Genomic DNA, 20,498 nt, shown 5'->3' with positions numbered 1-20,498 from the left:
CCTTTCAATTGTGGTATATTCGATATGATTTCGGATTGGAGAATCAGTTGAAGGTTTCATGTGATAATATAAATGAAACAATACGCTGTGATAATTCTCTTTACATATAAAATAAAGTTAAAACAAAAAATAATAATAATAATAATAATGAACGTGAAGGAGATAAACAACCCGAAGGATATGAATTTATGTATTTAGGGGATCAATTCAGGTTTTATAACTACTAATACAAATAATTTTAGTTCAGAATATTTTATCATGCTTGAAAAGTTTTGTTCAGGAAACAATTCATTAATGATTGGAGGATACTCACCGCTATTACTTGCAATAAGATATATATTTTTAACATAAATTTTAGGACATTTTATACCTAAAACTTTATCGTTTAGTAGCATCCAGTCAACAAGTTCAGCATAATTGTGGACTGAATAGTCTTTCAAATAATACGCAAGAATATTTCGAGAGGTTTTAACCTCATTTAAATATGTATATGCTTTAGATGTCGTTAATCTACCTTCCACCGTTAGGTTTCCATTCAAGAGACATTCCTTGTATGGATGACGCAAATTTGGATTGCTACAAGATAAGTATATAGCATTGTTCATTAGTGATGGTGAAGATAAGATTTCTGGTATTTTAATATTTACTTTTTGACAAAATATGTTTTTTTGAATTGAATCTGCTTCTTCAGTTTTATTTTCTTCATGAGAAGCGGTACTGTTATGAGAATCATCATTGTCATCATTATGCACTTTAATAGTACGATTCTTTATTATAAAATCACTTTCTAAGTTATCATTTGTATCATAACTAACGTTCTTAGCACTTGAATCGGAACTGTACCTTTCCATCAATTCTTCACCTCTATGTGTCTTTATATAAATCGGTTTATCTGAGAGAACTTCGAAAACGACTTGATCCATGACTTTTGAATCAATTTTCTTTTTAAAAGATTGTAAATCTGGGTTAATCAGTTGTGAGGAATCTAATTTAACTAAATCTTCTAAGGATAATTCATCGTTCATGATCTTGCATTTCAATTTCAAATTTTTAATGTCTTTGGCATTTGAATAGATTATTCTAACTTTTTCAGAATACAACTTTTTATTAATCATAATTGGTTTTCCTTCATTGACAAAATCAAAAAGGAACTTTTCTAATGATTTTCCCATTTCCTGTGCCTTTTGTTCGACAGTGATATTTTCTGGTAAGTTATATTCATTATTTTGAATTGTCTCCGGTATTATATAATCTTTAAATAGGTTAATAAACATTTTAGAAGCATTTTCTCTTATTCTACTAAAAACGTTCTTTACTGGTGTTGAGTTATCAATAGATGATGCTGTTTTTGTATTCTTTATATTTGATTGTTTCTTATTACTGGTAAAGGAAATAGAATCTTTCTTTGTACCTGCTGTCCTTTTGTTTCTGTGTTTTCTCGTCTCTTCTTTCCCTTGCATTTGTTTTTGTTTCTGTTTTTTTTCTTCTTCTTCTTCTTCTTCAGTATCAAAATCATTTTCATAAATTTCATCCAAAATATCAAGATTATTTTCATTCTCATCTTCTTGTATAGCTGTATTACTTTGAACATTTTGATTTGTATCTTTAAGATCATTGTAAGATGTAATTAGTGTATTGTTAGTACTGGTAGTGTTAGTAGTTGTAGTAGTAGCAGTAATAGTAGTAGCAGCAGCAGAAGTGGTTATTGTATTGTTTTCATTATTGTTATTAGTATGATTAACTTTAAGAGATAGAAGATGTGGGTATCGTGTTGGATCACATTGATTACAAATATATTGGTTATCATCTAAGAAAAACTTCTCTATTGGTTGACTTTGATTTTTTAAAATACAATTAATATGTTGCCAAGTGTCACATCTATCACATTGAATCATATCACCAAATGGATCAGTCAATTCATCGTAGTTATCATCAGTAGTATTACAAACATTACAATACACAATATAACCTCTATCTATTTTAAACTTCTGGTTATTTTTATTTGATACAGTCAATAGTTCATTTTCTTCCTTTAATAAAGCTTCTATATATTTATTTTTCCCTTTATTCTTTCTTTTTGATACTCTTAAAGGCAAAGACATTATGATTATATTTTTAATAAAGTATGATTCACGAATATTTGATTTTGTTTTTGTTTTTGTTTTGTTGTTTTTCGTTTAGTTAATTGATTAAGTGTACTTCAATAAAATATATTTTTTGAATAGACTAGTGGTAATATGTAATAGTCTTTTACTATTTAATATTTATGCATGTTTTTAAACAACAGATTCTTTTTCTCTTGTACCATGTAGGTTTAATATCATAGCTCATATGATTGTTATATTAAAGGTTCTTCTTTTCTATCTATTTATCCATTCTTTTATTCATTTATAAATTTTCTATATTTTTCTTTCACAAAAGTAAAAAAATACTTTTAAATTCGAAGGGCAGTTCACTCTTTTTTTTAAATCTTCTCACCTCTGTCACTCCTGTTGTTAGGTTTGAGTAGATTTTTTTAATGTATATTTTTTCACAATTTTTTATTAAAGTAGGGTTTAACTTTTTTTCTTTTTATTTGTTTCCTTTTTTTGGTTTTTGGGAGGAGGGGGAGAAGAGAAGAAAAAGAAAAGAAAACAAAAGAAAACAAAAGAAAACAAAAGAAAACAAAATATTCTTTGTTGACAGCGCATTTTTTAGATGAGACACTTTGGGGAGTCTATTGTTTCCTTTTTTTCTTTTTCTTTTGTCCTGTTTCCTCTTTGGGCTGTTTACGCGGATTTATTTTAGTTTGTTTCTTTTTTGTTTTTTTTTTCTTTTTCCTTTGAAACATTTTTTTATTCTCATTCTTTTCTTTTTTTTTTCAATGTTCATTCATTTATTTATTTATATATACCTTTATAGTTTTGTTTTTATTTTGACTGTTAAGACAGAGATACCAACCGTTTCTTCCTTCTTTTACCTCTGTTTTTTTTCTTTTCTATCGAGGCTTAATATCCTTAGTAATATTTATCTAACTTCGAATATATACACGTTTTGCTTACTATCTTTTTTCACAACTACTGTTGGCTACATCTGTCCATTTCAACTTATTGGTGTTTAAAATACATCACAGCATAGTGAGGAGGAAACGTTATTATTTAAGAATACATCAGGCATTTTAAAAAATATATAATCTATTTTATCGATACCCTCAATTTTTTGGTTATTTTTTAATACAAGTTATTTCTTGTTGTAATTAAATTGTCCATTCTTTTTGTTGCTTTTATTTTTTTTAGTTATTCTGTACTTATTCCCCTGTTATTTCATACATATACTCATTGGATATACTCTGTAATAAACAAGAATTTTTTTAATACCACTTTATTTAATTCAGTTGTTTTTTTTTTGTTTTCCTCACATCATTTGTTATAGGAGTTGATCTTTTTTATCAATTTACTTATTTGATTTTTAATTTTTAATTTCTAATTTCCTCCATAATTCATTTAATATTCTAGCCTTTCACTTTGTTCTTCTTTTTTTCTGTTTTTTTTTTCTTCTTTGGCCTTTTGTCATTTTTTATTATCTTTGATTGTTACTTATTAATTAGCCTGAATTTTCTTTAGCTTTTCTTTAATTGATTTACTTAGTCATTTCATAGACAATGTCATCCTTAATTTATAGATGGTTTCTTTCACAAAAACCTTTGAATTCAGATGTGTCTGAATTAGAAACAAGTTTGAACATTAAAAAATCCATTCAATCTATCAAAAATTATCGTTGGACATGGAAAAGTATATGTCACTATGGTTTTATGGCATCAATTTTACTTTTTACTTTTATCACAAACCCTTTGCCCTGGATTATTAAATGCTCAATATATTCATTTTTAATACTTTTATTTCTAATTCCTTTGACAAGTCAGTTTTTTTTCAACGCTTTACCTATCTTCACTTGGTTATCACTTTATTTTACATCTTCTTATTTCTCACCAGATAAAAGACCACCCATTACTGTTAAAGTCTTACCTGCAATTGAAACCATATTATATGGTGATAATTTGTCAGATATTTTAGCCACATCAACAAATTCATTTTTAGATATATTAGCATGGATCCCATATGGTCTCTTTCATTTTGGTGCTCCATTTGTAGTTGCTGCAATTCTATTCATCTTTGGTCCACCAACTATCTTACAAGGTTACGCCTTTGCATTCGGTTATATGAACCTTTTTGGTGTCATTATTCAGAATTTTTTTCCTGCTGCACCACCATGGTATAAGATCCTTTATGGTTTACAGTCTGCACATTATGGTATGCATGGTTCACCAGGTGGATTGGCAAGAATCGATCAATTGTTACATATTAATCTTTATACTAATGGGTTTGAAAATTCTTCAGTCATCTTTGGTGCTTTTCCATCTTTACATTCTGGTTGTGCCACTATGGAAGCACTGTTTTTCTCCTATTGCTTCCCCTTCTTAAGACCATTATTTATTGGCTATGTTTGTTGGTTGTGGTGGTCAACAATGTATTTGACTCACCATTATTTTGTTGATTTGATGGCAGGTTCCGTTTTATCTTATGTGATTTTCCAATATACTAAATATACTCAATTGCCTTTAGTCGACACAAGTCTACTTTGTAGATGGTCCTATTCAACTATAGAAAAGTATGATATGGTAAGGGAGGATCCGTTAAGTTTTTTTGATAATGATGATATCGAAAATATTCCATTAGCATCATTGGATAATTCGCGAGTCCTCGATTTAAATGATAACAGTGTTTTAGAGTTTGATTTGGATGATCAAGATAGTGTGGCACCAACAAACATTTTTGATAGAAATTCATATACTTCACGATCATCTGCTACATCAAATATTTCCCTAGACGAAATTATTTTGCCACCAAGAGTTAATAGCAATAAGAGAATAGATTAAATTAATATAGATATATATATATATATATATATATATTTGTATTTATACTTTAAATATTTACACGATATTACATACATATACATTATATGTAAAAGGAGTACTTCTCCCTTTGTTGTTGTTGCTGTTGTTTTTGTGTTATTTGTCCTTTGTATGATTCATTTCTGGATTGAAAAACAGATATTTAAAGATCTAGTTTGGAAATATGTAGTCGAAGTAGACAAATATCGATATTCGTTGGTTACATTTTTTAACTCCCTTATTAACTTTGTTTTGAGGGAGAAAGGGGAGAAGAAGAAATATATAAGCAAAACCTTAGAGTGAGGAAAATTTATTAAAATGAATATAAAGAGAAGACAATCCTTTTATTACTTATATATTATTAGAACCAACTTTTTGTAATATGGAATTATAACTTTGGATTCTATCTAATGAGGAAGCTATATCAAGGTTTCTCTTTGTATTAATTTTCACTATAGATGAACGAATTAGACGTGGATCCTTTTTAAGTATTCTATTTATTTCAGATTGTACACCAACAGATGAATCAAATAACATAACGAATCTGTAACCACGATAGTATTTAGTTTGGTTTTTCTTTAAGACAGAAGAAAATTGCTCTATACCAATAGGAATAATTGATCTGATTAAACCTCTGTTAGAAAGAATAGTTTTACCAATAGAAGTTAATAATTCCTTAGCTTCTACAGGTCCTTGTAATGTATTTGTAACACGAACAATACCCATTAATTCATATAACATTTTATGTCTATATTGGCATGTATGTATGCAGTGCTATATCAATTTCCAAATTTTACAAATGTAATTGATTAAAAAAACAAACGAGGTGAAATAATAAGGTGTACGGTTTCGAAGCTAACAGCAAATTAATTTTATGATGTTAGAACACATAGAATAACGTTACCATAGGTTAGTGTAAGTCCAAAAAATCGCGAAATAATTAGTATGTTAATCGTTCTTATCGTTTTTTGTTCTCTTCTTCTTTTTTTTTCTATTAGTTCCGTCTCCCTCTTTTTTTTTCTATTAGTTCCGTCTCCCTCTTTTTTTTGTTACTAAATCTTTTTTCAATTGAAAATATAAAACATTTTTTATATCGCAAATTTATCATAAAAGAAAACCATTTCTAAGAACTTTTCGGATTTAGAAAATTCCTGTTTTTATCTCCTTTTTTTTTTTGAAAATGTTTTGAGGAGACATCCAGGTTAAAAATTAGGGTTATGTATAGATATTATTGCTGTTTTTGTTATTTTATCTTTTGATGTTTGTATGCAATGATATGAAGAAAGATAAAGGACAAAAATATACTGCCTTTTTTAGTATTAATTGTTTCTCTCTTTTTTTAGTAACAAAAAATACAGGAATAATTATTTCACCTGATCTAATTACTAGAATATTTTTGTAATTTAAAACATGTTTTAAGGGCTAACAAATGGTAAATTAAATGACATCCATAATATACACAGAGAGACTCATATTTGATAGTAAAATCAACTTGTTTGTAAAAATTTTATAGAGTATAGGAACATGGAACTGTAATGGTTTATGATTAAAAAAACTTTTAAATATAGAAAAATATTTTAGAAAAGCTGAATGATACATTATATTAAATTATTTTAATAGAATAAATCTACTAATTAGTCAAGATAAGAAAGTCCTTGAGGGGGGATTGAAACAATATATTAGTATTGATTGTTTTCTTCAACAAAACAAAAGTACAGGATAGGTTATATACCTATATATATATAAATATATATAGGTATAAGTAAGACTAAAACTAAACACAAACAATAATATGATTTAGGGATTATCAAAACTGGAAGCAGATTTATCTTGCATCTTGTAACTAGTAAAATTAGCCGCCGAGTAATATCTTTTTAAAGTGAACAAAAATGAACAGAAATAGTAACTTTTCCTTTATTGTAACCACTTTTTATTTTGTTCCCTTTGTTTACATAATTCCCAAAATGGAAGGGGTTCATTCATGTGTTTTATTTGATTAATAGCTTAAAGTGCAATGTCTGTTTTCTAATTTTAGACACAAAATTTTGCCCTATTCAAAATCAACATTCAAAAACAAATCTAAAAATACTGGCTAGAAGCCTTAAAAAAATCATTTGTTCAAATTACTGAGAACTACATAACAACTCAAGGGTACAATTACAGTAGACTCTACATATAACTAATTAAACATTTAAAAGTCAACTAATCATACAGGATGGAATAACAAACGTAATAACTTTTGTTCTATCCAAAATAGCTTGTTAAGATTCTTAAAAGAAAAAAGAAAAAAAAAAAGAAGAATAAAGTAACTTTATAGCAAGCTTTTCTTAATGGTGTAAACTCTTATAGCTGTAGACAAAAACAAACTCTTCAATCCCAAATTTCTCTTATCTTTGTCGCAAAATTGCTGCTATCATTACTGTTTTCTCTGGCATAATAAAAAACAATATGTGTTTTTTAAAAGTAATACGGTTACAAACCACATTTCCCATTCTTCTTTTTTACCCTCCCTGATTCTGTGTCTTTTCTTTTTAAAATGCAATAAAAGCAAAAATCATTATTTTGTCGTTGAGCACTCCATTTTGTGTCACTTCTTCAATATTACGGGAAAACACTGACATTAATTTTTTTTATTTTTAAAAAAAAGAAAGAGACACAAAATAATATTTAAAGGAATAGGTGTTTACTCTATACACATTTTCTTCCAAAAGGTACAAAGAAACCAGTCCAATAGCTCCTGTCACACCCAACCAATAAGTGAACATGTCCAACATCTATTAGAAAACAAAAGTGGAAGGGAAAAAGTAAATTAATTTTGAAAATATATAACATGTCAGAATGATCACAAAGAAAAAGATTGAAAAAAAAGAATTTCTCAGTTTGATTCTAAAATAATGAAATAATGGAGATAATAATACATAGCTTGATCTGTGAAGCTGATAGTGGAAATGTTAAAAGAACAATTGTTCTCCTTTATACTAAAAAAAGTGGTGGGCTACGACCTGTAGCTAAGAGACATACCCAAAAATCCAGTCTAGGAGAATTAGAAACTTTGACAGTGACCTTATAGAGGATTCCATTTCTTACATGAAAGAATCAACGAGAGTGGGTGGTTCATGTGAGTGCTAGGAATTCAACCAAAGGGACCCGTCTATTTACAGAAAAACTAAGTTGGAGGGACTGTGTTAGGATAGCGTATTCTAATGGCATAGTAGTTCTTGTATATCCAGTGGTGTTACCACATGTGGTAAAAAGATCCGTTAAGATGAGTGAATATCTCCCAAGGGATTAGGACACATTACTTTACAATACTAACAGACATACGATAATAATATTAATACTAATACTCAATAGCAGTCATGGCAAAAATGTTTTGTAGATGGGTGGATACAAGCCCTTATTATCCTGATATAATGAATACTGACAATATAGGTCATATATATATATATATATGCTGTGACATATATGCAACCAACAAGTGAGAATGATACTAGCAAGTGCAGACTTTTTATATATTTTATTACTAGAGAATTTTCGGAGATTTTTTTACCCTTTTATTGTTTAATTTTATTCAATTCCATTACTATTCCAAGAGAGTGAATACAATAGGATCTGTGGATTGCCATTATGCAAGTTCAAGACTATTGTTAACCCAAATTTAGGATTTGAGGAAGATATTTTTTATTAGTTGAATTTAGTTCTTGATTCCACTATTACTCATAAGGTGATAGTTTTACAGAGGCGCTTTTTTTTTACATGATTTCAGATTTTACAGTTGTAGTTGAATTTACAAGCCAAGAAATAGGAAAATGGTGTTTGAGATTTTTAATGGACAATTTTTCAGAGATAATAATTGACATAGGAATATTGGATTCTTGTTTGACTCGCGGCTCTCTTTGTCAGATGGAACTGGTGGTTCTATTCCTACCTGATCAAAATTTATTTTATTATTCGTAATAAAATATTGAACAAGTTGAAGATACTCCTAGGGCTTATAATTTGCACATCTTAATGGAACTGGTGGTTCTGTTCCTCTGGGTGGCATAACAAAAGTCAATTATATCTCGTAGTATTTTTTTTTTATGCTTCATGATCTAAGAGGCATACTTATGCTATAATGTATATCTGAATGATTGGTTGGTTAGTCAATGAACAACATCCTAAATCGTTTCCAATTCTCTCTCTTTTCATTTACCATCCCCTCCTCCATCTCTACTTTTTATTTTGATTTTTTTTCATCTCTATTTTTTTCTTCTATATCTCTCATATTATTAATTCTCTAGTCCCAGTTTATCTAAATAGTGCACTGCTAAAATAAAATAAAAAAAAAAATGTTATAATAAAAAACAGTTATAACAAAAATGAAAATAAAAAAAAGAAAAAAAATATAGCCCGCTAAAAAAAAGTATCTCTCACACCTCAGTAATTCAATCCAAATTTTCTACTTCCATCCATTATGGCTACTCCACATTATTAACGCTATTTTACTTTTTCAATCTCATTATTAACCTCACTTTTTCTGTATTATTATCATCTAGCAATTTTCTTTTCGCTACTTTTTTATGTCTCTTATTCCTCTTTCCTAATCCCACTAACAATACATCCATTTTCTAATGTGTTGTCCATTGTCCATTGTATATTAACCTAGAACCTTAATTCGCTATCGTGTGATTGCTTTAGTGTCTTTTTCTCATCTTAACTAAGAAACATACAAAGAAAAAAAAAATAAAGAGCGCTCTTTTTTTTTCCTACCCTCCAACTTTTGTCCAGTTCGTTTACCTAATGTATGTTTCCTCCTCGCCTCATGATCTTTTTACTTTGTGTGATACCCATTGTATATACAAGAGCTCCTAAATCAAAGGAATGCTCTATCTTAATACCGTTCTTTTCTAACTTATTTTTTTTGTAAATAGATGTAGTGTTTTGATGGCTGGCCCGAGTATCTCATGTTGATCCATCTCAACTGTTTAAGGACTCGATACTTCTGGGAAGTGGACTTGTTCTCTACAGGGCTCTGTTCAAGGCTCCTGATTCTACCAATGGTGGTGAGGGTAATGATCATCTTAGGCAAACAGTCGTAGGAACGTAAATCTTTTTTCGTATTGGGGCTGTTTTCACACAACTCTGCTCTTCTTTTATGCATTGTCATCAAAATTGTGTAAATTATCAACAAATTCTACTGGGTTACGACGTTCTCGATATCCTATTCCTGTGACTTCCCTGTAATGTTTTATGTTTTTTGTACTTTCTTTTATTTAGTTTGTTCCATCTTTGCGTTCTATAAACGTTGGTCATATTTATTTTTTGATTGCTTGTTGCGGGTACTATTCGACTCACTCAACTCCGGGCGTGCATCTTGATTTCATCATGATTAATTGCAATTATCATCTGTACCTTTAGTACCCGATATCCAGGTTTTTTCTTTCTGGGTGCTGTAATATTCTTTATAGCTATCCTTCTATATAGTTTATGTGTATATTATCTAAAGGAACAACATGTCTGTTGCTAGGATGGACAAAAGTCATAGGACTGTGGTATCTTAGTTATCACTGCTTCCTAACTGCCTAGTAGCTGAATGATCCGGTGAAAGGGGGAGGGGGGAAATGTTGCCCTCCAAATCCCCAATTGCCAATTTGCTAATAAAATATCGTTTCTATTATATATCTCTCTTCATCTAAACCTCACTATTTACATATATGTTCCATACTAAATCACAATTGTGCACTGGTGTATAAATAACTCAACCTTACCTACTTTGCTTACTTTCATACTAAAATATCTCTTCTCTTTCAAATGGGGAAAAAGTAAAATAAAATAAAAATAAACAATTTTTCTGTAAGATTTTTAAATCCCAAACCCTCATTAGGGATACTCACACAAATATCATATATTACTATATTCCTATTAAAAGGTTAAAGTGGTAAGACACAAAGCACTTAATGTATGGTTTGAGTAAGCTTATATCAACTAAGATGGGATGTATCTTAACATTTAATCTACATCTTTCGAAGAAGGTTGTATATATTATTTTATGAAATAATAATAACAATAGGAATCTGGCATAACAAATTGAATAAGGTCAACCTTGGTAGCAGCTAACAATTGAAGTTATTAATACTCATTAACATAAATATTATTAGCTATCACTGTAAAATAACTTATTGGCATGAATAAATGATGTTGAACAGCTTGTCCTATTAAGTTAGACAATATGCAAAATAATAAAGTTAATTTTATGGCAACATATACAAAGAATGACAAAGAAACTTTATTCAATCTTTTATTTGTACACAAAGTTTTCTAAAGAAAACTAGATTTTTTCTTTAAGATGATTATTGGATTTAAGTAACCCTCAAAAGGTCCCCTTAACAGATGTTTTATGATTATCAAAATAATTGTTACTAAAAATTAGTTCAAATAAATATTTAAACAGCCCTCTTGGTAAAAGCTTTTACAAGTGTTTACAATTCGGTTTTTAGTGCCAATGTGTTAAACTTCAATTAATTCTAATTCTATTAGTTCTCTGAAAGAATAGTACCTTACTCCATTGGATTTCGTCTTTGATTAAACAATTCAATGATCTGTTAGTTCAATTACTATCTTATTATCAATGAAAAATTGATGTTTAGTGGGATTAATTTGTAACACATTCAATATTTCATCTAGCTAGGTAGATTTCTTTAGTTTTTCACCAGCTGCCACCTACTTTGTTTCTGTAGATAATATTATAAGCAAGGAATCTTCTTGACATCTCATGATCTTAAAGCAGGAACATATTTATCGATATACCCATAAATTAATTAAACCTATGATAGCCTGCTTATAATACATCTGTGTATATGTTAAGGTAATTATTAATATAACTTTTATATGTTAAAACTCTGATCTTGATGGTGCAAGGATAAACCAAGACTGTTTTAGTAATTTTCATATAAATTTCTTTCATATTCTTTAATTTTTTTGGTAGCAGATATAAAAACTTTCCGATATCTAGTCTTTGAGTATTTGTAAAAAAATACTAGTGTATCTATTAGGTTATGAAACAATATAAAAGTACTCAAGCTGAGAATTCATTCCAATAATCCATACCTGAACAGAAAAGAGTTTATATCGAGTGGGGTGTCATCTATAAATCTTTAAACAAATTTTTAATACAATCTTTCTTATCTTTTTTTTGTACCTGGATAGAAATACTTGAGCCAAATAAGCCATCTACCTACCAGATAATGCAAAACATATTCCTATTTTCTCTCTTTCTATTAATACCAAATTAAGCAAAATACTGTTGGAATTCTATTTCCTCCAGAGTTTTCTTGATGTGATAATCCCATGTTAGGGATAATTATTCTAATCCGTAAGGACCACTTTTTAATTTTCATACTTTCCCAGTAGGTTATTCATACCTGGGAGTGGTTTACAATATAAATACTAATCAACTTAAAAATTACCATATTCTATTTTATAGAAAAAACTAATAAAAAAAATCTAACAAATTTATATCCAATTGGCGGTGAAAATACAGCTTTGTGATTGATGTACCTTTTTTATAGAATTCTTGATCCATAATTTTTGTTTCATAAAAGTTATTGTATTTTATCATGAATACCCAACTTTAAGAATTAGTTTTTCTACCTGATGGAGATTTTATCTCTCTAAGAGTGTTTAACATAATTAAAACAGTGTATTCTCTCTTACATACTTCCGTCAATTTTTTTTCTGAGAGTTTCTGTGGACTTACTGAATACTCTTGTGAATGTTTTAGATACTATTTATGACATCAATAAAGTCAGTGCCGAGTTCAATTGAATTAGTAATAATACTTTAATAAAAAAATAATAATGGTATGTAGTATCTCAGTATGGTACTATAACATCATCAACACCATATATTGGTATAGGCATGTTTCCAACAAAAAAAAGTATATGATTTGTTGCACTAGCTAGTACTATTATGTCTTTATAAATATTAGCAGTATTTCCATACATGTAATCTTGATGGTATTATTTGGGAGGTGATTTAATGATGTGGATGTAATAAAGAGGATGAAAATAATATTTAAGACCAACCAAAAAGTACATCAACTCTAGTCTAGAGATCATTGTAGAAACATCTCTGTTTTTATAAAAATCGCTATAGTATGAATAATATTGTTCAAAACAGAGATAAATTAATACAGAGTAAAATAGATGTATACCAATGACTAACTGTGAAGACTGACAATGGGAATAAATGAATTTTGCTATTAGGCTACCATAATATAATTTATACCAGAGCTGTAAAAACATATAAATGGAACAAGTTTTTTAAGATTTTGACAAAGTCAAATACCAGGGAATATCAAGTAATAGGTTAGTTAAATTTGAAAGAAAGCTCATAATTTAAATGATGTCTGCAGTAATCTAGTTTTTTCTTTTCTTTTCTTTTCTTCTTTTTTTTTGAATTTAATGATATATTCTATAGTATTGAACAACATATATGTTAATAATATATACAGCTTATAGATTTTTAACTATTTTCATTACCTACCATATAAAACAAGCATAAAATATAATATTTTTGTGTAAAGCTAAGGTAATAAACTTTTATTTGATGAAAAAATTTTTATACTTATTTGTTTATGCTTTATTTTATACTTTTATTTTTTTAAGGGAAATAGGAAATCTGGAATGTATTATGGCATAATAAAGTTATTATTACTTTGTTTATATACTATTTACTTTCCGTGATTTTATGGTCAAAATTTGTTAAATTTCTAATTTAGAATCAGTATGCCTTATTTTATTATTTAACATAATATAAACGACTATTTAAGTACATAAAAAATTATACCTAGATATATTTTTTCCTTTAGCATTTTACCATTTCTAGAATTTTAGAAAAATAAAAAATTCTTTTTTTTTTTTTTTATCTCTAATAGATAGTTGGCATTTCAAAAATCACAACTTATAAACCCTATTAGCGTTACAACAATATTTCGTCTAGTATTATTTTTTACCAATATTAAATAGTATCATTATAAACGAATAAAATTAATTTTTAAAAAAATCGGAAATTTAAAATAAATATTATTTTTATTTCAAAAAATAAAAAATATTTTATTATTTAAAGATCATGTGTTAAATAAATATAAATATTCCGTAAAAAAGTATATAAATTTGTTATTGTTTAATGTGATAATTATTTTATGTAAGATTTTTTTAACTATATTTGTTTCCATTATAAGGTATTGCATAATATTATTTTAGAAATAGTTTAATGACTTATAGTCATACTTATTTTATCTCCTTGTGTTGAAAGCTATTCAAATTCAAAAATAGTGTTAAAAACTTGTTTTGTTGACAAAAGAAAAAATAATTCTTTCATTGTTTTTTGCAGATTATATGTATTTTCATATTTTATGTTATGTATTATGTCACATAAGAAAATAAGATGTTTGATATTACTTACACATACAAATAAGTTATTTTATAATGATAAATAATATGTAAGGAGCCCTAACTGGAAATGCTGAAATACGCAGTCTGCACGTAACGCCTAATGTCGGAGTGAAGGACTTGGACCAACCGAAACTCTGGGCCCAAGGTTGTGAGTGTATGCAAACTAACATATGATCGTCGGATGGACATTAGTGGCAAATTATTAAAAAGCTTACTTAAGAGACCCTTGATTATTCAAAGATAGTGTCAGAGGTAATTATCAGCATTAATATTCATAATCTATTTAAGAGATTAACGAACAAAACGAATATCCAAGACTAATCTATTTAATAGTTAGAATCAACCAATTATATAATTTGTAAATGTTTATATATATAATTAATATCCATATTTTAGTATATCACTTGAGATAACCCTTACATAATAATATGCAAGTTAACAAAAATGTACAATCTCAATTATCGACTGTTCCCAATATTACTCCTGATCAAAAATATATTGTAGAAAAAGACACTAATTCCTATACTTTACTAAGGATAGATTTATGAATATTAAATACACAAAAATTGTCTTTTAGGTAAGGTATAACAAGGAAAGTGGTTCATTTCCTCCTATTCAGTATAATAAAAACGTATTTTTCAAGAAAAATAGTGTCTGAATATAACATAGAAGTTAACCCTTTAGTTTGAATATATTATTTAATATAATGAATATATTTTGTGTAGTAAATAATATAAATAAAGGAAAATCATAAGATATACATATTTCTAACATAACTGTTGTTACAAGTTAAAAGGTATAGGATAATAACTTATTTGTTTTAATGGAAATGCATAAATCAGATATTTTATGAGTAGTCAATAACGTATGTTAAACAATATAAAAATTTTATATGAAACTATAATTACAGAAACTTTGTTTGTTGGGAATGAGCGCCTTTATTCATTGGATATATAGTAAACATTCTCAATATTATATTAAACAGATTTAGTATACAAAATTATAATAAAGTTCTTCACTTTCTTTCTCTATATACAACATAGAAATAATAATATAGAAAGATTGTAAATAAGATAAAAATAATGTATGATGAAATCCTTGGCTTTATATATGTTAACATTCAGCCATTTTCCTCTACGAACAGTAAGATATTTAATAAATAAACTCAACAACTTTTGGTGACCTCTCAATAATTATTACTCAACAATTTATCGTTTAGTGTCTGCTAAAATCTTATTGTTCTATCTATTTTATCATAGAACATTCTATTTCAACATTGTTTATTCTGGATAATATTTCAATGCTGATCTCTATTATCAAAAAACGAATTTATATATATGTTAAGGGCTAGAAAATACAATACAGGTTAGTTATTTCAATTGAATGTTATTTTATTTCGCGATTCTTTTTAATACCTTAGATTTTATTTCTTTTTTTTTCTCTTAAAAAAATACACAGACTCCATAAATTTTAAAGTATTTTCGAAAAAATTAGAAGAGTCCGCGGAAATATTCTTTATTTTATTTTTTTTTCTAGCTCATTCATTTTTTTATGGTAAAAGAGCCTGCTAAACAACAACTTTTCATGATGATTAGAAGTAAAGCTACTAGAGCAGTGCATCAACTAAACCCTTTGTATCTAAGTTAACTACCTCTGTAACGCTAATTCAACATTGACATTGTAATTTTAGCTTATTAAAGACATTACATATTTCAATTAGAAAACTATTTAGATCAAAGGAATATAGTTTTCACTGATGATTGAGTCGGTTTCTGAAAAAATAAATAAACTGCAACAGCAATTCTCAGTGGATGATTATGTCAATTGTATAATAAAAAATAAAGGAATATTCCTTGGTCAGGTGAAATGGTGCAGTAAATTGTTTTCAGGAGAATGGAAAACACATTTTTTAGAAATTACCGATCGAGGTTCATTAATTCATTCTGTTGGTAAAAAAGAAATGGTACAGATCAATGCAACATCATCTACAACTAACTTATCAATACATGAAATGGACATTGCACTAGAATCTTTCCAGCAGACACCTAATCACGCAATTATTAAGAGTCTTCAAGGGTCAGTTGTCAGACTAGTAAAATCTCAAGATCCTGTACCAATCATCCACATAGAAATATTTTCATCAGAATCAAAAGATTACTATTTTAAAGTGTTTTCAACATCAAAGTTCAAAGAATTATTGATAGTTCTTACTTGGTGGAGTTCAATGAAACCAGCTGGCCTATATAATAAATTATGCTTATTTAAACATGATAATACTGATAGCATATTCCCAACGACAGGAAAAGATTCGACCAATAATATTTGCCAATTAAATATTTTTGGACCAATTTCTTCAAATAGACACATATTTGTAAATAATGATATTAATAATAATAACAAAAATAATAATAATATGAGTATGACGGATAATAATAACAACAATATAGCTCTGAAATCACTGCCATTTTTTGAAAATCATAATGAAAGGACTTATGAATGGTTTCCAGCTATAGGAGTGATTGATGGCCATGGAAGGATAAAATTATTATCACAGATTGATGGTAGTCTAATTTACTCAATTGATTTAACAACTTTATTACGGTCAGAAATTATTTGTGTGGATTCATCATTAACACCAGACAATTTTTGTATCTTTCTAAGTGAAAATAGTCACATTAGGAAGAGATTTAAGATGAATACTCATTTCAGAATATACGAATCTAATAATAGGCCTTATCCATCGTGCAAAGAAATCTTACTTTCTTTTCCATCAAAATTTGATATGACACAATGGTACATGTCAATGTTATCTTTTGCTATAAATGAAAGATTATCTTTAAGTTATATGAATAACTCTAATCAATTGAGGCTTTCAAATACATTAAGAATATGTATACTTGAGGCAAATCTGGAAATTATTCATCTTGATGCTTTGGGTGATTATGGTTTACATGTGGAAATATTGGCAAACGGAAAACTTATTGCTAAAACAGCTGTTGTTCATAGCACAAATTTGCCCTTTTGGAGAGAAGAATTTACAATTCAAGAAATCATTCCAATATATGAATTAAAATTTAGGATAGTGCACAATATATACAATTCGACGAGTAATATAAAAACTCAAGTAATAAGTGAAATAAATATGAATCAAACCATACTTGAATCCGAGAAATTCAATACAGAAGTTTGGGTTCCTATATATGACCTAAAAAATACACACTTTCAAATAGGTAGTATATGTCTGAAGATTGATACTAATTTACAAATTGTATTAGCAGATAGCAATTTTTCAAAATTTAAATCCTTATTGTTAAGGTGTCCAATGGATCAAATATTGAAGCTTGTAATTGATAAGTTGAAAGAGAATATCTCTTTGATGAAGCCTCTATCAAGAGTAATGTTGAATATATTTCAATACTACAAGAAAGAACTTGAATGGTTTCATAATATTATTAGCTACGAAATGAATAGAAACAACTATCTCACAAGCTCGTCTTCTTCACTAATATTAAGATCTACCGAACAAACTTACAACTCTATATTTCGTGGTAATTCTCTGTTCACTATTTCAGTCGAAAAGTATTTTAATAGAGTTGGTGAAGAATATTTATTTAAATCAGTAGGTGAAACTATTAAAGACCTTATCAAAAACAATGATAAGATATCTTTTGAGACTGATCCTCAAAGAATTTTGCTAAATACAAAAAAGGAAATTGATGAACAGATTAAAACCAACGAAGAAAATCTTTTGTACTGGTTAGATAAGCTTTGGGATATAATACACACTACTAGTAATGATCTTCCTACAGAAATAAAATATATTATAAAATTGATTCGACAGCAGTTAGAAATGTTATGTTTAGACAAGAATAAATTACAAGAAGTTACTTTGTATTGTGTGTCTAGTGTATTATTTTTAAGATTCTTTTGTCCAATAATATTAAATCCACAACTTTTCAAATTGATTCATGGTAACTGCTCAGAATTAATGAGGCGTAACTTAACTATATTGAGCAAAATATTATTGAATTTCTCCAGTCTAACATTTTTTGGAGTGAAAGAAAAGTGGTTAACACCAATGAATGACAAATTTATTAATAAGCATAAGAATGAATTAATTGATTACATAGAAAGAGTTAGTGAAAAGAAGTTAGATTTTACTCCAAAAAAATTTAAATTTAATTATCCAAAAGTAATTAATAATAAAAAAGATAATTATATTGATAATAGTAATAGTTTTGATAGTCGGTTTTTTATTGATATTCATTGTAACGAAACAGAATTGATTAAGATATTAAACAATAATAACAATGGTTCTTACAGTATTAATAGAAAAGAGGAAATTGATAATGCAAATCATCTGACTATTGGTACTTTAGAGTTTGAAGACATTACTAAGGATAATACAGAGATTTTTGGAGATGAATTTAAATCACAATTACAGATACATGATAATATAAAAGATAATAATGATAGTAATAATATTTTGATAAGTAATACTGAGGAAATAAAACAAGAATATCTGTTATTGAACCACAGATTGAATAACTTGATAACTATTTTTGAGAAAAATGAGTACCCTGGTCATAATATTAGTAATAATCGAGAATATATTGAAAGATTGTGTCATTCAATGTACCTTAAACAGTCAAATAAAAATGGCACAAGAAAAAATGATGATACTATAGAGATAGTCATTGACATGCAAGGTATAAATAAATATAAGCAGTCATTCTTTGGTAAAGACAATATATTCAATTATGAAAAATATTGCGTCTTAGATTTTTCTGCAGATAATGACAATGAGTGTCCAAAATTTAACACAGAACAAACTGGTTTAGATAATAATTTGCTAAAAGATAAATTGTTTGTTAATAACAAAAGTAATAAAGATACTACGTTAACTAGGAATAATTCAAAGAAAAGATTTTCACGCATTACATCTCTTATTGTGGGTAAAGAGCCTAGCAATAAAAGGACTATAAGAAATAGCATAGTTGGTAATAACGATAATAGTGGCAACGGTATTAGTCGGTGGTTCCACACAAAAAAATAAGATATTTAAACTTAAACAGAAATAGTTTTCTATTTTCAAGAATTAATAAGTTGTAGTGGTTTGATATTTTGCATTTTAGTACTTGTAAATATAGAACAATTGTTATGATAAATATGGAATTAAATAGCATATTTCCTTGTTTTATATACTATACAAGTTATTATATATCTATAATTAAGAAAGTGAACTATGATAGATCAAAAAGATGAAAGAGAAAAAACGGTAAACTTAAGTCATGAAATTTAATATTATATTAGATCTTTTTCGTATTTTAAATATACCTATATTTGTTCCCTTCCAATCATGGAATATATATAATAATGGGTTGATATGAGTTTTCGAAAAAAATAAAAAAGCCACCAAATAAAGTTGTTATGAATTGTTCCATGGAGTTTTTTTAATTTGTATATCTGATCTGATATAGATTTCGTTAAGATATCTTACATTTCTTGTTCAAGAATATGGTTAAATCTTATTTAATTGAGCAATACTATTTTGAATTATATTATTCACAAAGTTAATATAATTTGAGTCATCCTCCATTTTCTATCTTTTTTTTTTTAATTTTTTCCATGTATAGTTGATGATTTTTGTGTAATAATCTATGACAACTGGCAAGAATATTACCATTTATTTTTATTATTTTATGCAATGTTCAAACCATAAAGGTTAAATTTTTTTTTATTTATTGGGTAGGTTAAAGAAGGTTGAATAATATAGTGGTCATTTAACTATTATATTTTATGGAATTACGGATATTCAAAGAGTTATTACTAGTTAATTTTTTGATGGACTTTTCTAAAGTATCTAGACTTTGTATAAAAATATGGTTCTTCGTAGATTAATCTAAGAATAATAGAATAGAATTATGATCCCTTAATAGCTGAAGTATAAGAATATCCTTGCAATCATGGTTTTTCAAATATGACATTTTTTTAAACTTTTTATCTTTATAATAATCTGTAGTATTCTAATTTCATGAGAAAGAAAAAAACTATTCAGTCTTTGACGCGTTTTATTTGGATAGATTTTAAATGAACTATATTGCAGTCTTATAATTTCTAAAAAAATA

At 27.5% G+C, this 20,498-nt stretch overlaps 4 protein-coding genes across 4 annotated transcripts; 2 read left to right on the top strand and 2 right to left on the bottom strand.

Moving 5' to 3' along the window:
* Positions 1-194: 194 nt before the first annotated feature.
* BYE1 (Bye1p) lies at positions 195-2,102 on the bottom strand (the record flags this gene model as incomplete). Its single annotated transcript, XM_064859565.1, has 1 exon — positions 195-2,102. One exon carries the CDS (start codon positions 2,100-2,102, stop codon positions 195-197), a length of 1,908 nt encoding a protein of 635 aa, XP_064713521.1.
* A 1,538-nt stretch (positions 2,103-3,640) lies between these two features.
* On the top strand, positions 3,641-4,915 carry AUR1 (inositol phosphorylceramide synthase; the record flags this gene model as incomplete). The annotated part of the gene is made up of 1 exon (XM_064859564.1): positions 3,641-4,915. One exon carries the CDS (start codon positions 3,641-3,643, stop codon positions 4,913-4,915), a length of 1,275 nt encoding a protein of 424 aa, XP_064713520.1.
* A 369-nt stretch (positions 4,916-5,284) lies between these two features.
* MRP17 (mitochondrial 37S ribosomal protein bS6m MRP17) lies at positions 5,285-5,674 on the bottom strand (the record flags this gene model as incomplete). The annotated part of the gene is made up of 1 exon (XM_064859563.1): positions 5,285-5,674. The coding sequence occupies one exon, from the start codon at positions 5,672-5,674 to the stop codon at positions 5,285-5,287; it is 390 nt and encodes a 129-aa protein (XP_064713519.1).
* A 10,452-nt stretch (positions 5,675-16,126) lies between these two features.
* Positions 16,127-19,426, top strand: BUD2 (GTPase-activating protein BUD2; the record flags this gene model as incomplete). Its single annotated transcript, XM_064859562.1, has 1 exon — positions 16,127-19,426. The coding sequence occupies one exon, from the start codon at positions 16,127-16,129 to the stop codon at positions 19,424-19,426; it is 3,300 nt and encodes a 1,099-aa protein (XP_064713518.1).
* Between the last annotated feature and the right edge of the window lie 1,072 nt (positions 19,427-20,498).

The sequence above is a fragment of the Arxiozyma heterogenica genome (assembly GCF_036370985.1).
Source record: "Arxiozyma heterogenica strain weizmannii chromosome Unknown scaffold_26, whole genome shotgun sequence".
Taxonomy (NCBI): domain Eukaryota; kingdom Fungi; phylum Ascomycota; class Saccharomycetes; order Saccharomycetales; family Saccharomycetaceae; genus Arxiozyma; species Arxiozyma heterogenica.
Note: the sequence above shows the minus strand (reverse complement) of the source record. Positions and strands in the feature narration are given on the sequence as shown.